General features: G+C 39.6%; 1 protein-coding gene across 4 annotated transcripts in view; it reads right to left on the bottom strand.

Annotated features, from left to right (window-relative positions):
* Trim9 (tripartite motif containing 9) overlaps positions 1-22,618 on the bottom strand; it is a 97,502-nt gene that overhangs the window by 41,153 nt on the left and 33,731 nt on the right. For all 4 annotated transcript variants that reach the window (XM_048798597.1, XM_048798595.1, XM_048798599.1 and 1 more), the window contains exons 2-3: positions 9,191-9,286; positions 6,472-6,594 (exon numbers count right to left, since the gene is read on the bottom strand). In XM_048798597.1, the coding sequence (XP_048654554.1) occupies positions 6,472-6,594; positions 9,191-9,286 (219 nt within the window). The remainder of the gene's footprint in view (positions 1-6,471; positions 6,595-9,190; positions 9,287-22,618) is intronic.

Raw genomic sequence — 22,618 nt, 5'->3', positions numbered from 1 at the left:
TTGAATAAGCTACTTTTTCTTGCTAGCAATGGCTGTAGCCAGTTAAATCATATCTAATCATTTTAAGATTTTTTGTGAGTTTGGTCAGGATTTCTCTCCCTCTCATTCCTGAAGCAAAGAGTTATCTGCCTCATAGGAAGCAATGGCAAAATAGCTGAGGCAAACAGTTTTGCAAGACAATAGTATTCATAATAGAAATTTGTACTCTTAGTGATATGGATATATAATTAATTATTTGCAAACATAGTGGGAACGTGACAGGTGATACATGGAGAGTGATGATAAAGATAATGATGAAAATAATTAAAATGATTCTAACAAAACCCAACAGTATACTAGGCCTCAGAATGAAGCATTCATACCTGCAGTTGGCACACAGAGGCCCTCTATAAATATGGAAGCTCTGTAAATCAGTGAACTTGAGCATTATCTCTTAGCATCCTGATTGAGTAATTTTATTGGTATGTTAAATTTACCAGCCACACATAGAAATTAAAGATTAGATCTTCCCCAGAATAACTATGAATATCTATAACATCTTTTTCTTTCAGAGGATCTCAGAGTTGAAAGGCAATCAAGAAGACATATATTACCTTGTGCTCCTCAATCCATCATCAGTTTATTCTAAAATATTGGAGAGAACACATTTATGATGATTTTAGAATTATTTTAAATTCTGAATGCAACAAGCAAAAATAATTCCCACATATTACCTGAAGCTTACAAAAAGAAAATTACATATGAAAATTTTCTGAAAAAAAATAGATGTCACTCATGACCTATTTTTAGATTGTCACAAATTCTCTGTGAGGAAATTTTGAACCTTACACAGCTAAGGAAGACCTGAGAGGATGTTAACATGGTGTTATAGATAGGATGAGAATCTGGGGATCCAGCTTACTCTACAAATCATTGAGATACTGGCCAACTAATTCTGAATATAAGCTAGTTACTATTTCTTGGAAGTTCAAAAATATTCTTTCCTTCCATTTGCTTTAGTTTATCGCATCCTAGAAATAGACAATTTGCTCCCAGCAATTTTTTTTTCAAACTGCTGGATAATATTAACTATAATTTACATATCAAAAAAGATTCCTAAAATATGGCCACATGTGCATATGTCTCAAAGCCTTTTTGCCTTTTTTAGTTTATAATAGCTCACCAAACTTTGTGAAGTCTTTCATAGAAAGATCAACTATAACTCAAGGTCATTAAAGAATTCCCCACTTTCAGAGATAATACCACCATTGTATAGGAAAATTGTATTCTGTGAACTATGGTATTATGGAAAATAAGCCCTGGAAACACTTTTTCAGTTTGTTGGATGAAACTTTGTTTCCAATTATTCTTTCTCAGTGGTAGCAACAGTTAACAGTTCTTACCTATTGAATATTGTGATAAATGCTTTACAATGACCTATGAGGTGAGAACAGTACTATTTTTAACAGTATTTTACAAACAGATAAAAGAAACAAGTGATAGAATTGCCCAGAGTTAGAGATCTAGTAAGAGTGTGACCTGTCAAGGGAGTCTCTATGCACAGACACCAGGCTCCTACCCACTCAGCTCCATCTTGCTGGGAATCAGGACCAAGATCATTATAAACCTGTTAAAGTCAGTGCTTTCAGAGAAGGACATGAGCAGATTACAAAGACTGTGTAAATACACACTCTCTTTCCAGCATCCCTGGCCTTTTGAATTGCTCAAGGAGAGAAACTTGCCAGAAAAAGACACCCACAACTCAGTTCTCTCTTTGTTAGCAAAAAAAGCAGCCCTCAGAGAACACAGCCAACAGGAAGCGGAAGAACATAAGATTATCCCCCAGTAAAGTGAAGGATGGGTCGGCCCACAAAGACAGAAAGAAGTACTGTGCTCAGCAAGTGGTGTCTATAAAAGGCCAGTCTTTTCTCATGAATCTCAGTAGCAACAAAAGGGACAAGAGAGGGAAAAGGCAGGAGGACAAAGAAGAGGAAGGGAGATGTAGAGGCCCGTATCAGTCTTCATGACGGCAGCAGCATTGATGGCTGTTTCTAGATGCAGTGACAGATACAATCAGCTGAAAACAGCCCTGAAACAAATCGCTCCAGACAGAAGACAGGACAGCTTTGCTGCCCTGGGGAAAACCAGCCACCTGTCTCTCATTTCTGCAGTCGTTTTAGGTCTGGGGCAGGGAACTCCAGAAGGGGTAGGGTGGAATGAGGGCAGGCAGCTGCCTCTGCCCATGCACATTGATGTGCTCTGTCAGGGCAGCCCACCCAGCACAGGTGGACTATCAGGGGAGGGAAAGAGCACAGTTACAGGACACATGGAGTCCCAGTGATGAGTTAAAGCCATTCTGGTGCCATCTACATCTGTACACACAGCACAGTTCATAACTGATATTCTCACGGTGTTGTCCTGCACAGGTGGCACCAAATGGGGGTTACTGGGAGCTTTTTGTATCCCTCTGCCATTCTTTGACATGGATAAACTTTGCTTTTTCAATCTTTGACTTCCTCTTTCATTCACATTGCTGCCCTTCTGTCTTTCCTATATAGAAAACCTGGAGCTGCCACTAGAGTTGCCACATGACTTATCACAATCCATTCACCATTTTCTGTGTAATGGAGCTAGAAAGCATTTGCTATGTTTTATAAAAATATATTTCCATTGAGGAGAAGTTAAAATTGTATGGCTGGATAATGGTTGCTTTGCTACTTAGCAGTGAAATCTCTAGCTGTCCAGTTCAATTCCCAAAGACATTTATAGTTTTATTTTACACAGTGCTGTGTGATTCCAATAATATTTTGAGAACTGTCATTACAATAAAATTCTGCTTTTCAGAAGGAGGCCAAAATGAAGGACTATCTTGACAATTTTTAATCATGTTGAAACAGGTAATGGAAACGGAAAATGTCCATCGGTCCTCAAGTCTAACTGGATGGAGCAAGACCACAGGACACACTGTGCTACTCACTCTCTTTCTCTGGAAGCTTTGTGGCTCTGCAGGCAAGAATGCAGTGGTTGATTATAAACATACTCCTCCTACAAGTCAGACTGCCAGCATTTGCATGAACTGCTCTGTGACGCTTTTAGCTCCAACTTTTTTGCTCACAACTTCTATGGCACTGGCCACCTCTCCTGGAAGCTTGTTCACTACCTATGCTGGAGTCCTTTGTGACTTATCTCTTCCACTGAACTGTAACCTCTGTAAGGGCAGAATTCATCCATAGTCAGTCACCTGGGTCCCTTCCCCTACCTGTGTTCCTACACAGCATCTGTCTCCTTGCAGATGTGAATTAGGTCCTGGCTGACTGATGGAAAGTCTGACTCTCTGCTTTGTACTTCTACCAGAGACTTTGGCCAGATACCATATAATGCTGTGGTTCTGGTTCTGGCTCTGAGGTCAGGTTACCAGCAATCAAACTCTGGACCTGTTTTTAATATCATGGTGTTGTTGTTTCCTCATCTCTAGAATGGAGACAATGATAATAATGACCTTATAGAGCTGTTGTGGGAATGACTGAATTGATCCCTACTGCACAATTTATATAGTGTTGCCTCAAAGAAAGTGTTTAGCTATTGTTATTATTAAAGCTGAGACTTGGTTATGGAGAATGTCTATTCTGTGTTACTGTTTGGGCAACTGCAGAATCACATGTCATAACATTTCCAGATTTTAATTCAGACTTTTAAAATGGTGATTATGGAAAAAATAATTTTGTTCAGACCTAATCTGACTATCTTGAATGAAAAATTTATGGAATAGAACTATTTTCAAGATTGTTCCAGATAAATCTATAAGATTGAGATCTACATGACAAAACTTTCAGGAACTCTTTGGGTAAAAAAGCATTTGTATCTTTAAGATTGCCTTTAATCCCCTCCCCCCCCATTTTAGGAATCAATACACATATTGTCATGAATCACAGTTTGGTGGGCCTTTTAAGGAATTCGAAAGCAAATAACTTAATCATAGACATTGGGAGATGAGACTGGAAACTGAGGCACCAAGAGCCATCTAAGTAAAACTCCTCATTGCTAGACACCTTATGGATTAGGCATGTACAGGCCATGAGGAGGGTTCCTCCCTAGGAAATCCAACCCCTTCTTGCGACTTTCAGTCCTTATTGAAGTCTCCATGCAACTGGGGTGAGTGTGGTTCTGCTCAGAAACTTGAGTTCATTTTAAAATGAACTTAAGAAGGTCTTCTAGTTAGACCCACAATCAGGAAACATTAATGGTCATTCTGGAAGCAGTGTTAGGATCACCAGCTTTTGTTTGCTGTCCAAACCAACAGGCCAGGGCTCTTTGAACATTAGAGCCCTGGTCATTTTCTTTCTAAACTTAAGGTTCAGATTCTAATTCCATGGTATGCAATTTCCTTTATCCAGCAACCCATTGTTGCCTCTCCTTGATAAAAGTGTGCAGTTGTAATCAGCACTCAAGGAGGCACTAGCTGGAGGTCAGGCTGGCAAACTTCATCAGGAAGCTTATCCTCCTGCCTGCCTTAATTCCACAGGCCCCTCACCCCCAGAGTGTAAGCCAGGCAACTCTCAAAGGCAGGGAAGAAAGATTTGTGTTCCCACCACATTACTCCCTGACATTGGGGAAGGAAGAAACAGGTGTGTGGCTCTAAATGCATCTTGAGAAGATGCAGATGGGAAGTAGAAGAGGGAGCCTTGTAGGAGGAAGCTAGAGTTTGGGGTTTGTTCACTTTTGTTCACCTTTGTAATAAATTGTGAAGCTTCCTCAGGGAAACATTTTTCTTTATTATACTCCCTGACTTCAAAACAGAGCTCTCTGGGGCTCAGGGTCCTGGTACGAGGGTGGGGCACACATTAATGATTGGCAGTTCTCCTGCTCAGGGCTTGGCACTGCCAGTCTTGTTGCAGGCTTTGCCCAGGTCTCATGCTCCAGATAGTAACTGGTTTCTTGCCTTGTTTCTAGTAATTACCAGTGGGGTACTGTCCTGCTCAAAGCTTCCCTGCCACCAAGCTTCAACCCCAGATCTTGTAAGCTGTGGTCACTTGTTTCTTCACTCTTGAAACTCTTCCTTGATTTACTGTGGAAGACCAACCATGCATGTGACTGAGTTACTCCCCAGCTAGGTGTTTTGAGGTGTCCAGTAGCAGATGTGGCAGGACTTCCCCTCCCTTCTTGGGTTCCAGAGCGGTGTCTATGCAGAGGCATGTCTCTCCACTACCCCAGGGACCCAATCACCTCACCTGACCTTGCAACACTACCCCCCTTGACCTTCATTGGACGGGATTTTCCCCAGAATTTAGAGTTCCCCAATAAAAGCCCACTCCCAAGCGTGCTAGCTCTCTCTCGCTAGCCTCTCTCATAGAACCTCGCTTCCCCACTGGGGAGCTTGAGGCAGGAGCCATCCTGGAGCTTGGTTTAAAGGTAAAATCTGTAACTCCCTGAGAATTTCCCTGCATGACCAAACAATTAACCATTTGCACTGGCCACAGACAAAGATTTACCTCTTGGAATCCCATTCTTTAGAAATGGGTCTTCTCTTGTTCTCCAGGGACTAGCGCCTGTTCCAGACCTGCTAGGTGATACCTGCCCCTTACTGGGTCATTGACCCATCACTAGCCTTCCTGAGGCTATGTCCACTCACTGTTGTCCATGATTGAACTTCCTGATGCCTGGCTTCAATAGAGAAACTTTGGTCAGACTTTATTTTTCTTTCCACCCTAATCCCAAGGCAATATCTTACATCACCTGCCTGCCACTCATTCTCTGAGAAACACCCTGAGTTTGCTGACCACATGTAAAGTCCTCAACTGACTGCCCACTGCTGGATTCCCTTCTGCTTCACTCTTGCCATCTAACCCTTGCTCTCACATCTTGTTGTTTTGCTCCAGTGGGGCAATCGATAGACCATAAGTTGTCTCCAGGAGGACCAAACCTGCCGTTAGGGTTCCAGACTGTCATCAATCAAGTTCACTGTGTGGTGATATAAGTCTGCACACCTGCCCAATTGCAAAGTTCACTTTAGAAATCCAGACAAGTTTGTTTGTTTTCTAGAAAGTACAGATACAATTTCCCTATTCAAAAATACATTTTTGCCTTGGTATGACCACCCTGGCCACCTTATCTAAAGTTTCAACCCCCATCCCTAATACTCACCACCTCCTTTTCCTGCTTTTTATTCCCTCTTAGCACTTTTTACTTATATAATGCATATCTTACTTATCTTGCTTACTGTTTGCCCTTCCTGGTAGAATTCAAGCTCCATGAAGGTAGGGATTTTAACTAATTTTATTATTTCTGTACTCAAAGCTGTCATTCAACAAACACTGATTAGGAAAATGAAGGAGTTAGTAGTGAATGGCAGGATTGCTTGCTATCGGGCCAGGCCACAGGGCTGAGGGTATCATGCCCTCCTCACCAGGGCAGGGAGTTCTCCCAGCTTGTCCATCATGGCCCCTGGAAGCCTGGCTCCTGGGCTTTCCGCTCTCGCCACAGCGCAGTGCTCACCTTCAGTTTGTGCTCATGCTCCTTGTTGACACGGGCCAGCAGCTGAGCTTTCCTTCTGTTGAGGGCATCGATGAGGGCATCACACTGGGCCACCAGACAGGCCTCAAACTCCACACTGTTCTCCTGTGTGAGAAAGCACATTTCTCAGGACTTGAGCTGCCAGAGAAAACACAGCTCCCTCATTCACATGTGGACAGGGCATCTCTGACAAAGGGAGTGGAAATGGACTCTGTTCACAGAGCACATTTGGTATTTTTAAAATAACTGGATAAACTTCATTCTATAGTGTTTAATTTAGATCAAAAAGTTTTTATTGCTTACATTTTTATCAAAAGGAAACCATTTCCACAAGTTGGATTATAGTCAGTAAAATAAATCTTTAAGACAGTGGCATACACATGTAAGCCCAGCAGCTTGGGAGGCTGAGGCAGGAGAATTGCAAATTCAAAGCCAGCCTCAGTGAAAAGTGAGGCACTAAGCAACTCAGTGAGACCCTGTCTCTAAATAAAATGAAAAATAGGGATGGGGATGTGGCCCAGTGGTCAAGTGCCCCTGGGTTCAATCCCGAGTACCAAAAAAAAAAACCAAAAAACAAACTTTAACTTGTAGAGTGGCACATGAGTCCCACAGTGAGTCACATGTGTTCAGCTCTGTGTGGTGGAGGGTGGCAACAAAGTGGAGTGGTAGATGGTCAATGTAGGAGACAGAATCATTAAATTCAACAGAAGGAAGAAGACAGGGTTACAGTGGTCTTCAACATTAAACAATACTCTAATGACAACAGAAGTTTATAAGAAATAAGAATGATCAGCAAAAGATCTTGTCCCTTTCTTTAGGGAAAGTAATAGTGAAGAATAATCAATGTTTGTGACAGGGTCACTTTGCTGTAAACATCAGGTATAAAGCAATATATGTGGAAAGGTAACTTTGTGCTAAATGAATTAGAGCTTCCTTATGATGTTTAAGTTAAATGCAGGATATCAAATTTTTACTTGACTTAAATCCATACATGTCTTTCATTTAAGCAATTCACTGAATAATAGGCATTTAGGCAAAATAATCTTTCAATAAGTTACATACGCAATTTTGATTCTTAAACCATAATCTGAACACAATTAGAATTTATAGCAAATGAAAACTAAATACTCACATATGTATTAATAGCTCTTAAAAATAGCACCCAGTTGAGGGCTGGGAGTGTGGATCAGTGGTAGAGCACTTGCCTAGCATGCTGGATTTGAGCCTCAGCACCATATAAAAACAAATAAATAAAATAAAGTTTTTAAAAAAATAAACATCTTTTTTTTAAAAAATAGCCCAGTGTTAAGTAAATTGTAAATGTTTTGGGAATAGCAAGGAAGGAACAGTTTAGCATAACACACTTTATTCCCAAAGTCATGAAGAACTATATCTATATAATAATCCACTGATAGGTATTTGGTAACTTTTTTTCAAACACAAGATCTTCATATAAGGTATGCTTTAGTAATTGCTTGAGTAATGTATCTATAGATGCTAATTCTGGCTTTCATGGCAATCATTTTTTTTTTTTTTGAGTTTTCAGGGAACACCCATTGAAAACATAATTTAAGAACTCTCTATGCCCCATGCAGGGAAATGGTGGAAGGAGGTTGGGAGGGAGGGAGCTTTCCCCTGGAAGTCTCTGTTACTTTTTTCTTGCAGAAAGAAAGCTTTGCTCTGATGAAGAGGCAAGAAAGAGGCAAGCCTGGGTCTGCACATTTTATGCCAGCAAAAGCAAAGAAAGGACTGATTGATAAGCTCCATGGCTTTGAAAAACAGAAGGAAGTGTACAAAACCGTTGGGTTGTTAGGGAATCAAACGTTTTAACATAGGCATGCATGCCAAAAAAGGGCAAAATCAGTGTGTAATGCTTTGAAAGTGTGGGTTATGTTTTTTAAAAAAGCCATTTCTGCCTTGATATGGGTTCAATGTTAACTCAGAAAGCCAATATATTGAAAGCCAGAGTTTAGGTTATTTCTATGAGGCAAACCTCAAAGCATCAGAATGGCAAACAGTGAAAAGGTTCATTATTTTAGTGTCTCATGCCTTTTATATCCCTTTTACTACTGTAGATAATTTATGAGTTCTCAAATGATGAATGACCTGCTTGCTGGTCATTGTGTCCAGATAAAGATATCTGAAATTATAGTCACCAAGAGATCATGGCTGGAAAATATCCAAGTATCTAACTAGAGGAGAAGCATTTTTATGGGAAAGGAAGAAATGAAAGAAAGAAGAAAAAGAACAGAAAGAAGGAAGGTAAATAAGTAAAAAAAAAAGGAAGGAAAGGAAGAAAAAACTAGAGAAAATGTGGCTTGTTAATATTAAATAAGATGTATTTACTATAGGTGTTTTGGGAATGTATAGGGCTTTAAAACTCAGAAATGAACAACTAGAATTTACAAAGAAATAGTCCTCTTTTTACACACATGCTACTAGGGAATTAGGACTTCAGTGTAAAAGACAGGAACCACTTGGAAACCCAGGCTGTCTCTTGCTTGTGGGCAAAAGGCAAGCACCTCAAAAAGGGGCAGGTTGGAAGCTGCTCTCTGTGTGTTTGTATGTATAAAAGAGACAGGGCAGGAAACAAAAAATAGGAATTTTCCCAGAACACAAAAATAAAGGAGAAGACACAAACACCCCCACAATTTCACATTAGCCCATGGGGTTTGCTTTCCGTCCCAGGTGACGCTGATACCTGGATCTGCTGGACCATGTTGCGGAGCTGCACCAGAAACTCCTTGGCTTCCTTGGCCCGGTCTGACAATCCATTCAGTGCCTGGGAGAGCTGGCTCTGAGAAGAGAAAGCGGGGAAAGCATGGAGTTCTAATCACACAAGGCCACACAGAGTTGTTTCAGAGAGGAAGACCCCGGGACCAGGAGTTGTCAACCTGCTTGTCTGAGGTCAGGTCATTGAACTGACATTGATTCATACAGATTCCATCAACAATGGTGTCCACACTCCCTTCCAGGGGCTCCTGAGGAGTTTCTTCTCAAAAGCAGTGAAAACTTCTGGCCTTTGCCTCACGAGCTGACATATATCTAGACTTTCCTCATCTCCAATTAGGTGATTATTTATGTAATACCTATTATTTGCTAAGGATAAACAAACAAAACAGTGAATCGGATGATATGATTATTATTGACATTATTTAGTTCAAAGAGCTATTATCTGGGATTGGGTCAGAAAGAATGAAGAGAGACAAGAACAGAATAAAGAAGAAAGGTTTAGGTTCTTGTGCAATACCCTGGGGGCCACTTACATGTGGTGACAAAGATAAACAGCAGGATTTCATTCCCCCTTTCACCCAATCAATGTCCCCCTCCTCTTCCCATGATGGCCCTGTTGCCCTAACACCTCTCCACACCAGCCTCCTAACCAAGTCTTGCTCCCTTTCTGACTTTCTTCACCACCCTGTCCCTACAGGGGTGCTGTTCCCTTGAAAAGGCAATGTGTCCAGGTAAACACTTGCTCTCCCAGCCTCACTGTCTGCTAGGGTGGCCTTGACACACAGTGCTGATCAATGTAAGTGGAAGTCTGCTGGGGGCTGGAATGGTCTGAGAGAGCTTTTTGGCTGACATGGGACTGGTGTGGCTGGTGCAGCCTCTTCCCTCGGCTCCTGACTTTACGATGGCTGTGATGTCTTCTCACTGGCATGTGGAGCAGTGATGAATGAAGTAAGATCAGTTGGGAAGACAATGAAAAAATCCTGGAAGGCTCTTCATTACTAGAAAATGTCCTTGTTCGTAAAGATTTGTGTGCATTGCTTTTATAGGATAGTCTTTCAATCATATTTATAAATATCTGGTGGAAGGATGGGGAAAAAAGGAGCCTGGATCCGATGGCATCTTGGAGCAGTGGAGCCTCCCACCACTAACTAGATTTCTTGTAAAACTCCAGTCCCCTCTACAGGAGTTTTCCCCACTTCCAGCCATGAGCATTGTATTTGATACAAAATTCCACCTCCAAGGAGCTTGGTCATATCCTTCTGTCTCTCACATTGTGACAGACTCCATTTCCCAAAATGCCTCCTTGGATAAACTAAACTCTGTTCTCCTCCTTGCCAATGTAATGTATTATCTACCCATTTTTTTTCTTTAATAAAAGGACAGAATCTTAAAATTAAATCTCTTGGTCCTGTGAATGTTCTCTTATATTTGTCTTATTAAATAAAACAGGCTATTGACTCTTTTTTTTAATAACTGTAAAACAGAATGGGTACTGACTATTAAAAATATGTATGCCAAATGCTGGGAGGAAGCAATGTGGGATGGTAAAAAGAACAGATTTTGAAAGAGTTAAAATTCTGGCTTTGTCCTTTACTAAGTGTGCCTTGATAAAGTTAGCTGTGCCTGAATTACTCCAATGGAGAAAATGGGAATAGTAATAATACTTTGTCGGTGGGTTTGTGAGGGTTGAATGCATTCATCTCTTTGAAACCTTCTGCTAATACAGGGTAGTGATTAAGGCAACTATTCAGATCTCATAAATGCTGCCAGTTACTGGCTATTCAACTTTTTATACATAGTTTTACCTCCTCCATAAAATGAGAAGAATACTACTACTATTCTTGGGTGTTGTGGACATTGTATGAGATACTATGTCTAAAGCCCAGAACCCTGCTGGAGCACAGCCACAGGGTACATGCTTAATAAATGTTGGCTGCTATTAATTGTTAACTGCTTTCTTTATTACTGCTTACACAAACACCTGCTGACTGGAGAGATCCAAAGCACAGATTCCTGGAACAGGATCTGTTGGAGAATATTCTCCATCACTTACACTGCCAGAAGGGTAGACCAACACAACTGAGTAAGAAAAATCACACATTGAGCCTAGAGTTGAAAAAAGCCTACTCAATTCTTTACTGGGCGTTTCAGTCAGCTTTTTTCTGCTGCACTGAAAGACCTGACAAAAACAACTGGAGAGGAGGAAAGGTTTATTTAAGGGCTCATAGTTTCAGAGGTCTCAATCCACAGACAGCAGGCTCCATTCCTTGGGGTTCAGGGTGAGGCAGAACATCATGGCAGAAGAGTGTGGCAGAGGAAGACAGCTCACATGATAATCAGAAAGCAGAGAGAGAGAGAGAGAGAGAGAGAGAGAGAGAGAGAGCTCTCAAGATACAAAATAAATACCCCATCGCCACGCCCCTAATTAACTATTTCCTTTAGCTATACCCTACCTGCCTCCAGTTACCACTCAGTTAATCCCATTAGGGATTAATCCACTGATTAGTTTAAGGCTATAACCCAATAATTTCTCCTTGGAACCTTCTTGCATTGCCTCACATGTGAGCTGTTTGGGGACACCTTACATATAAACCACAACACTGGGTCTTAGTTACACCATCATAAGAGGTTAAATGTCTCCTCAAGAACTATTTCCAGGAACCCAATAGATAAAGGAGAAAAAAGTGTCTCATTTAGGAGGAAATGTTTCTTTTAGAACTCATGTTTCTTTATTTTTTTTCTGAATGACTAAAGGTTTGTTGAGCAATCACAGCTTTATTCCCTTTTTATTATAATCTATGAATTAGTAACCACCCTTGGAAGTGTGAGTACAGAAAGTAAATTCATTTGGCTACACAGAAGTGGAGCTATCTGATTTCTTACATTCTAAACTTGGGATTAATTTTGTCTGTGTATCTAAGTCAAAGCTGACACCCATGAAGTTTTGTTAACCAAGAGTTGCATATTCTTAGAAAAAAACATTTAGTAGTAGACAAAGAGTGCTGGTTTCATCAAGGATTTTATATGGCAAAGCAATAAGTGAATTGCAAAAGACAATTTTTCCCAGGTTTCTTTTCTTTGTGTCTATGCTCAGTCCTAGTGCCCTCACCTGGCTAATGATTGTTCTGGTATTTGATAAACAATTGCATTATAAGATAAAGGTCTAGAAACCTTTCTTTTAAGCTTTGTCTACTTGTAGAAATTGAGCAGGAGACAATGAGAAATCCTGGAAAGCTATTTATCACTAGAAAATGCCCTTTGTGGTAAGGGCTTATATGTGCATTGTTTTTATAGTGTAGTCCTTTGAGAACATTTGTAAGCTATATCTGATATAGAAGAACCTTATTATTGATTGATCTGGTTTCCTAGAAACCTTTAAATTCCTGATCTGTGCTAGCAGAGACATTCTGTATTCAGGACCACAGAGCAGCATTGTAGATTTACCACCAGAGCACTGAAAATGCAAATATGCAGTGTGTGTTTTTATTGCAGTATTTTTGGCTGAACATATAGTCATTAGAGGGAGGAAGGTTCTACAGGCTGTTTATAATGCCTATGCAGTGGCTTTCAGAGTTCTTGGAGATTCATTTTCTAATGAAAGTGTCTGAAAGTGAATGAGAGTGGAAAAATGATGCACCCACAGAAGCACAGACAGTTTTCTGGTTAAGTTGTTCTCTGCTCAGAGCATGATCAGAATAACCAAGGTCTACAGAAAGATGGCAAGCTGCTGAAGAAGAGAAACAAAGAACTCCAACTCTTCCTCCCCTCCATGCATGCCTCTCCCTTTAACTCCACACCTAGAAATACTCCTTTTGGAGGCTTTCCTTGCCTCCAAAAGGAGTATTTCTAGGAGAAATTTTAAGAGTTCAACCCTAGAGCAACCGCAGAGGATGTTTCAGAACCCATTTCTTAGGCTCAGCAAAGGGGAAAGTAATTCAATCCATCCTGACCAATTTCTTACTTTATGTGCATGCAGCCATGCTGCTGAGCACACCCCAGAAAGAAGACTGGCTCTTTCCCTTACTCCACTGTAAATATCATACACTTGTCATTTTCCCCTCAATTTACTACTAATATTGGGTGAAATTCCCTGGTTGTCTGAGATCTGAAGATACAAGTAAAGAGCAAGTCAAAAAGGATCAACGAAAGAGTTGGTATGAAACAGGTGAGGCAGCAAATACACAACAGCTGCTCAATGGCCCAGAAGGTGTGGGGCACCTTCTCCATCACAGTGCACGCTGTTCAGGTACTGCAGGTGAGCCACAGCCCACTCTGCCTCCTTTGCAGGTACCAAGGTAAACACCAAACACAGGAATAAAGTGGCCACTGGTGCAATGAGATTCTGAAAAAAGGTGCCCAATAGAATAACTTTTTTTTTTTTCTGAAGAAATGCTGATTTTTTTTTTTTTTTACTCTCACAACATTACCAATGTTATACAAGTAAAAAGTAAAAGCAAGAAACTCTAATAGTTATAATGGTCATTTGTTATGACCTGGGAACTCTAATGGGTGCTTTAAATGTACATTCTACTTAATCCCAATCACCAGTCTGTCAATTGTAGAGGCTTGGAGAAGATATGCCTGAGTTAAGGTGTTTCTACTCACATGGAACACAACGAACCTTAGTGGGATCCCCAAATCATGCCTTTTGCTCCACTACCCCAAAGAAATGGAGAGGGGGGCGGAGCAACCCATGGTATAAGCATGTAAAAGCAGAGAAGGTGAGCTGATGAGGGCTCATTAATGATTATGAAAGGACCTGGTCATGCTCAATCGTCAGTTAATATATAAGCCATGGCATGCCTAGTTACCCTGTGAAATGTTCAGCTTCCTTTCCTGCATGAAGTTTTTGGTTTTGTTTTTGTTTTGGTGAATTTGAAAAAGAATCCTATAAAAAGAGAAGGGTATCATGGCAATAAGGAAGAAGCTTGGGATTGGGGTCCAGAGCTGGCTTTATCACCTACTGGCCTGAGAACTTGAACAGAGACTGGGGTGAGTGGGGAGTGAGGTAAAGGAATAAGAACCAAGTGGCTAGTGTTTGGGAACATTCCAGATGAACTGTCCATGGGATCTGATTCTCCTTCTAGCTAAAATTTTCATTCTTTCTGCTTGTACGTTTCCTGCCCCATGAAGGGACCTACTCCAACCCCCGCTCACTGAGTAGTGGATGGACAGGAATTCCCAGAGATCAGTTGCTCGGAGGATACTAAACTGTCTCTAAGCCCAGCAGCAGCAGGATTGTGATCAGCAGACTGAGAAGCTGGGCCTGGGAATTGAAGTACATAATCTAGGGACGTGGTGTGTGTGTGTGTGTGTTAGTTTGTGTATGTATGAGTATGTAAGTGTATATATGCATGTGGGCATATGCATGTGAGAAAGTGGTTGTGTGAATATATGTAAATGTGGATGTGTATAGTGCACAGGAATGTGAGTTTAAGAGTATAGATGTGTGCATATGTGTGAGATCTTATTGGTGGAGTACAGGGAGGCTCTTGGCTTTGGGTTAGAATGGTGTTAAAGGGGTCTTATAAGTAGGGATTTTGTCCATTAAACTGCTGCTTATTGCTAGTTGGTTATAACAAAGATGCTCTTCTTGCCCCAAACCTAGCCAGGCTCCTTGGAGCCCTCTTCTTGACTAAGCCTCAACCTTGACCTATAAAGACTTGAATAAACACTAACATAGTTTCTAATAGCTCAAGGCTACATTCCAAGGCTGAACCCAGCTCCACTTAAAGTGCCTGTCTGAGAAAACTAGAGGTTGTCAAAAAAGTTTACTGTTTGGTCCAGCCAACACCTGAAGAACCTTTTCAATAAGCATCAGTCAGCAAATGCAGATGAGCTTTACATGGACCAACCTCCACTTTCCTACTTCTTGTAATTTTTCACCTCCCTAACTCTACTGAGCCCCTGCTCACCCCACTTCATACTCCCACATTCTCCCTTTAAAATGCCCAGTCAGCCCAGTGAGCACACCTATAATCCCAGTGACTTTGGAGGCTGAGACAGGAGTGTTGCAAGTTCAAAGTCAGCCTCAGCAACTTAGCTAGACCCTAGGAAACTTGGCAAGACTGTGTCTATATACACAATTGAATACGACTCAGCATTAAAAGAGAATAAAATTATGGCCTTTGCAGGTAAATGGATGGAATTGGAGAATATCATACTAAGCAAAGTAAGCCAATCCCAAAAAACCCAAGGCTGAGTGTTCTCTCTGATAAGTGAATGCTGATCCATAATGGAGGGGAAGGGCATGGGAAAAATGGAGGAACTTTGACTGGGCAAAGGAGAGGGAGGGGTACAGAGGAGGCATAGGGGCAGGAAAGATGGTGGAATGAGATGGACATCATTACCCTAGCTACATGTATGACTACACATATGGTGTGATGCTACGTTACTACATTGTGTACAACCAGAGAAATGAAAAGTTGTGCTGCAATTGTGTACAATGAATCAAAATGCATTCTGCTGTTGTATATGCCTAATTAAAATAAATAATAAATAAATAAATTTATTTTAAAAAAAGGGCTGGGGGTGTGGCTCAGTGGTTAAATGCCCTGGGTTCAATCCCTGATGACAAAGCACACACATAAACAACAAACAACAAAAACATAAAAACCCACAACAAACAAAATGCTGAGTTATCTCTATAAATGAAAGTTGGGTTCAGTTCATGCTGGACTCTTTTCTCTATTGCAACAGTATATTTTTTATTAAGATCTACTATTACTCCTTCACTAATGTCTGGCTTGTTTTGATTGGACAGTTGCTAACCCTGGCTCTGACCCAGGGAGAACTGGGCCAATCTTGGGCAATGAGCTAGCCTCCACAGTTGTTAACTTGAAGGACAAGTGAGGGAGTACTTCTAGGGATGCCAAGTCCCCTGCTTAAGCTGGCACATCTCTCATTTAGCAAATGAATCTCACCATGTTGATTGTAAACTTGGCTCTGAGCCATTTGGAAGGAGAAAGGAGGACTTTTACTAACACACTGTTATATATAATCCCCTTTCCCACACTTCATTGATAGACCTGTATACACAAGCACACAAACATTCACAGCAAAAGCTAATGCATAGCGTCATTTGCTTACTTTTCCACAACAATTTCAACTGAAATAAGCTGTTTTACTCATTTTTAAACCATAAAAATGTATTATAAATGTCATTATTCTGTCAGATACTAGCAACTAGATCAGATAGATAGGGCAGTGGGGATGAATATAGCATCAAAATTAAGAGGACAGGCTAAAGTCAGACAGACTTGGGTTTAAATCTCAGCATTTTACTAGTTGTGTGATCATGGGCACATTACCTAATTGTACTAGATACTGTGGTGTTCTGCCCAGAATCCTCTCCTAAAGGTTATTCATCCTTCTCCCAGCTGCTGGGAATATCAACTGCTGCTAGAGCACACTAGGAATTGTTCTTGGCCACTGGGAATTGTCTTGCTGAAGGCTATACCCATGTATAGGGGTATCCCATGGCCCTCTCCTTGATTGCAGGGGCAGTGTTGAAGGACCATCCTAGTTGCAGAACTCCCTGTAGATTGGCTCAGGAAACTACATGTCAGCTTTACCCTCTACTTAATCTTGGTTTCTTCCCATTTTTACAGGTGTGTCTATCAAGAGCACTAAACAATTACTCATTCTTATGCAACTTATTTAATACACTAAGCTTCAGTTGCCTCATTTGCAACATATGGATGATAACAGTACCTGCATCATAGGATGATCAGGATTATATAAAATCATATAGAAACTTCTACAGAATGTGGGGCCTGTTGTAAGAACTCAAAATGTGGGCTATTTCTGTAAGAATAATATTAAAATATACTCACATAAATCATTGAAATGCTTTGTCATACCATATGTCCTGATTTGGGGGTTTAGTTAATAAACTTTGAATAATTATTCAAACATTGAGGTAGGTTGTGGTATTGTTCACAACTACTTTCTCCTTCTGCACTTCTGTCAGTTCCTGCTGTGCCTCCTGAAGATGGACCATGTGTTCTGCCTCACTGTCATCTTTGGCCACATGACTTTTGTTAACCTTAAGGGAAATTGTTATTTTTTGGTGGCTTTTTTTCTCTTCCTATTTTTCATACAAGTCAGTGGTGTACTGACAAACTCTCCAAACAATCAAACAAACAAACAAACAAAAAACCAAACCAAGCCAAACAAAATGAAACAAAAACCACCTAATTTTGGTTTCTAGTATTTGCCAATTTTTATGACATGAGTTGATTTTAGCATACCAACATGACATTGCTGAACTTACACTTAGTAAGAGATATCAGCTCTTTTGAGGTAAGCCAACTCAGCATACCATTGAGCACATCCCAAAGAGCAGCTGAGGGCCTCAGAATCAAAAGATACATGGAACAAAACCTCAGATTGCCTCTAATCATACTTCATGAGGAAGAAATGAACTTTAGTTTGATAAACCACTGAGATGTTGGGGATTGTTTATTACTGCAGCAAAACTGACTAATACAGACAAAAACTATGATCTGTCTCATGATTTATCAGTTTAACCAATATTTATGGATTATGACCATAAGACACAGTGATTCATGCTTGGAAAACAATGGTAAAGCAAAAAGACACAATCCCCAAGGAACCATAATATCTATGAAATGGCCACCATTCTCAGCTTGATAATGTCTATTTAAAAGTTCCCTCTCTCAACCCAACTATTATGTATAACTATAAAGCTCTAATAAAAAAAGTTCTCTCTCTCTAACAAAGCACAAATCTAGGATATTCTAATATTTGAACACAGAAATGCAGCTTTTCTACCTCTCAGGGAAAAAAGAAAAGTAGCTCCTTTCCAGCAAGACAATGTTAATTCTGGTCAGAATTTGAATTCACAGCCAGATACTCTGCACAGACATGACCCACCAAACATAATATATTTCTATGCCTTAGACAGTGATCTCTCAAGCTGGAGATACACACCAACATGGTAGTTTTTTCCTGCAATGAGATGGAGGGAGCTATTTCTGGCCTTCGGGCACAGCAAAAAGAAACTGTCACCTCACGCAGTGTCCTGGGTGAAAATTGATTGGCTGTGTCTGTGGCTATCAGAGAGCTGAAAACAGCTAAAGAATTCATGCAGTGATTGTTGTGATTGAAGGCATGAAACTTTAATAAAGCAGCAGGGGTGCAGACTGTGAGGTCACCACCTCTCTGCCCAAGGCTCTGCAGATAGCATGCCTTTTTATGGATATTCTAAATCCTGATATGTATGTTGTTAGGCAGTTACTAAGTATGTAACAACTGGGGATCAAAACAATGCCTTCCTTGGGCTAACTAAGCCTTTGGTAAATATTGGATTTTACACACTGGAGATGGGCTACAGAATAGACTGTTTCTTTACATATGCTGTCTTCTCTTTTGGAGGGTCCTAACAAACAGGCTCTGAGTCCTTTCCCAGAAAACAGTTTTCTCTGCAGTCCCCTTTGACTGCCTTCATGTCACACTGGGCCACCATGTTCTTCCAGGTGGTACAGCATTCTGCTCTGTTTCATACTGCCAGGGAACAGTTCTGGGATAAACAAAACAGATTTGAGATCCATGACTTTTCAGTTCCCCAGATAGAAAATTTCAGTTACACAAATAAAGGCTTTTTGCTAACTAATTAAAAACATATTATTAGAAATATATGTGATAAAGTAAAAAGATCACAGAAATATATTTCATATAGCAATGCTTTGTGCTCTTCTGAAGACTTGAGTATTAAATGTTAAAACAGAATAGACTTATCATTTACCCTGCAAATGTCCAATGAGATCTACATAGCTAACTGGGGTAAGATTTTTATTTGAGAAATAACTTATTTTTTATTTCAAAAGTAGAACTGTTTGTTTCAGGAAAATCAGATAATCAAAAAGACGTAGAAGAAGAAAAAAAGATTCAATTTCACCAGAGACACACTATGAATAGCTTTGATAATAAACCCTATTTTCCATCTTTTTGAAAAATAGAAACTCTGTATATATTTATATACAGATAGTCAGTTTCTGTACATCAACAAAATTGGGCTTATGTTGTTTGTTGGTTGTTGTCTTGAAAACTACCCTTTTCATTTTGTAGGCTATAAATATTTTCCATCTATCTAAATATGCTACTATCCCCCACCCTTTTTACAACCACCTTTTAATAGCTATAACATGTTTTGATTACATTTACTATGTACGAGGAACTGCTTGCAATGCTTTAAATATATTATCTCATTTTTTTCTCAAAATAATTTTTACAGGTGATAGGATAGGATATGAAAATTTAAGCAGTCCCATAGTCACAAAGCTGTTAAAGAGCAGAGCAATGATACAAAACAAGCAGTCTAGATCCATAATTCATGCTATTAACTGATAAAATAGAAAATTAATTAAATAAACCAATGGTACATTATACAGGACATCATGATTTATTTAATTGAGCTCTATTTTAGAATATTAATTTGTTTTAATTTTGTTGAAAAGAGTTGAATTGAAATTCATGTTGTAAAGTATTTGAATATATTCTTGATTATTCATGTTTCTGAAAGTGAAACTATTTGTTCAACAAACTTTATATTCAGAGGGTTTTAAAAATCACATTATCAAAATGTCCTTCTGAGGAGTTACCCAGTTTACATGCCTGCTGAGGCTGGTAAGAATAAATCTTTCCTGTGTACCTCACTTCAAATATTATCAATGATACATATTTATTTTTTTTGTAACTGGATGGGTAAAGAATGGAACCTCATTTTTAATAACTTACATTTAAAATTTACCAGGTTTGGGGGAGTAGCCCAATTTTTTTCAAAAGCATCTTAATAATCTTTTCCTAGCAAAGGTATAAATTCACATTGGTGTTATATGTAAAGCCCTTGGAAAAGGTCCTGGCACATAGAGTGTAGTCTGACTTTTTTTTTAAATATGTATCTTCATATGTATTTTTAGATGTTGATGGGCTTTATTTTATTCATTTACTTATATGTAGTGGTGAGAATCGAACCCAGTGCCTCACACATGCTGTACAAGCACCTTAACACTGAGCCACAACCCCAGCCACCAGTCTAAGTTTTTGTTAGATGAGTTAGTTTTTTTCCTATTGCTAATGACTATTGTCATGGCTTCTGTCAACACCAAGAATGACCTTGGGGTCAAACTGGAAAATTCAGTGATTTCATGGAGAAGAAGTAAAAATTCATGGTTACTGCTTTTGGTGGTCAGAGTGTCTAGTTCACAGAATATCTATTCTTTAAAATTTACAATCATCATTTTGTGGATAGATGCATGTTCATGATAATGTCTGGTAAACACTCCGCGGGCATAGAAGAGAACATACATAAAATGAGAGTATGCGTAATGTAAAATTGTAATATATTCTTAAACACAATTGAACTTGTTAGTTGGTTCCTCAGATAACTTTAATATTTCCAAATGGATCTCTTAATTTAAATAGATATCCACAAGCCCCTCAAGCCACTTAAAATTAACCAATAGAAATATTTCACTCAATTATCTTTAATACTGGATATTGGGAGTCCTCTCCCTGGAGGCCCCTGCTGCCTTTGATGAAAGCTTCCCCACATCATGCTGCCAGCTCTTCTTCTGCTACAGATACCCAGAAACATGTAAAATCTAATGACATAGCAACTGCTAACTCTGTGGGTCTGTGTGCCCTCCCACATGACGTGATTTTATTTATGCCTAATATGAAAAGCAGCAATTCTCCAGGGAAACAGGAGTAGTTGAAGCCATGGAGTACAGAACTGGATGACACGTACCACCTCTGTTCTTACCTTCACCCTTCAGGGTCTCATCTTTAGAGAGGCACAAACACCACAAGGCTTGTCATATACAGGCAGGTGCCCTTTGCAGCCGACTCAGAAAGGCTCTATTTGTAACAAGCAAAATCTGAGTGCAGATGTGCTTTGTTCCTTCTATTTGACTATGGGTTTGAGAGGCATGCAGTCCTTTCATAATGATGATGAACAACAAATTCCTTCCCTGATAGTCCTAACATTACATTTACAGAGTGTGAGTACAAGGAAAATAATTACCCTTAACATAACTCGCCCTCTTACTGCCACTGCTTCAATTATTCCAAGAATTAATTAAAAAAGAATTTTATTCTAATAATTGACCATCTTTGTTGGCAAAAGGAAATTCTTTGGCATATCTTAAATAGTACTTACATTAGATTAAGGTTTTTCCTTAGTAGTATTGAAAGGTTTGTTAGGATCCAGTATTTATGGACTAATTTCCATTTGCAATACAACTAGAAATGATCATTAATGTTATTCAAAAGAGTGAATTTAAGCTCTGTCTGATATTTTTCATCCTTTCCCTGAGCATCTTTGTCAATTCATTTCCATGTAAGTGAACTGTAGCTCCAGCTTGGTGAAAATAGGAATGGTTTCCATGGCAACAGTTTTCTTTCTGCTGGTTAGAGTCTAAGATTTGACTCCCACGGAAATAAATCTCACCGTGGGAATTGGCTGATTTTGTAAATGACTGAATAACTCTTCAGTCATTTTGAAGAAAATCTTGTGGTAAGCTTGCACAAGCAAGGGCATGTTACTCTAGGTGACCACAGAACCCGCCACTGAAGTCACACATGGAACAATGTTCAGAACAATGTTCAGGATACTGTTGTGAGCTGCAGTTGTGGGTCTGCTCAGCGCTGCCCTCTCTTGAACTGCAGTGACGTTTTAATCCAAGGTGGGGGGAATAGATTTGAAAGCACCTTAGAGCAAATTTTCCTCTTATTTCCAGCAACTTCTAGTTCTTTGATAAGATCAGATTCCTAGAGCAGTTCTTAAGGCATCCAGTAAGGTAGGAATTTATTTTCTTAGATCTATTTCTTGGTTAAGATTACAAAATGCTATTGTATAAGAGTAATGCTCTTCACTTTACTACATTTCTACTTCTTTGAAATCTCTTACTACCTTAAAATCTATTGTTTTTTATTTTAAAATCTAACATTTGAAAATCTAGCATTTCAAATAACATAAATGTTTTCCTAATGACAATTATATAAATCATAACATTAATTTGTACAAGTAAGAAAACAGTTCTAATAATCTAGCAACATAATTAACAATCTGAATTCAAAGTGACCCTGTATCCCTGAATCTCTTAAGCCTGGGGTTTCTTCTGAATGTTGGTATTCTTGCTGGAGCAGCAAGTTCTATTGGAGACAGGTGGTTGTCCTCAGCACAGGTCTGAGGAGGGGATGAATGTACAGCTTTGAATAAAGATGAAAACATTCAAAACTGTGATGAGTGCACTTTGCTAAGTGAGCATTATGCTAAGTGAGCTAGTTTTTTAAAGCCAATGCAAGTATGTGACAGAAATCCCTCACTACCCAGACTGTCATCATCCCCACCCAGTAGAAGACAATGTGG

The sequence above is a fragment of the Marmota marmota genome, unplaced genomic scaffold (assembly GCF_001458135.2).
Source record: "Marmota marmota marmota unplaced genomic scaffold, marMar, whole genome shotgun sequence".
Lineage (NCBI taxonomy): Eukaryota > Metazoa > Chordata > Mammalia > Rodentia > Sciuridae > Marmota > Marmota marmota.
The sequence above is the reverse complement of the archived record's forward strand: the minus strand, read 5'-3'. Positions and strand labels throughout refer to the sequence as shown.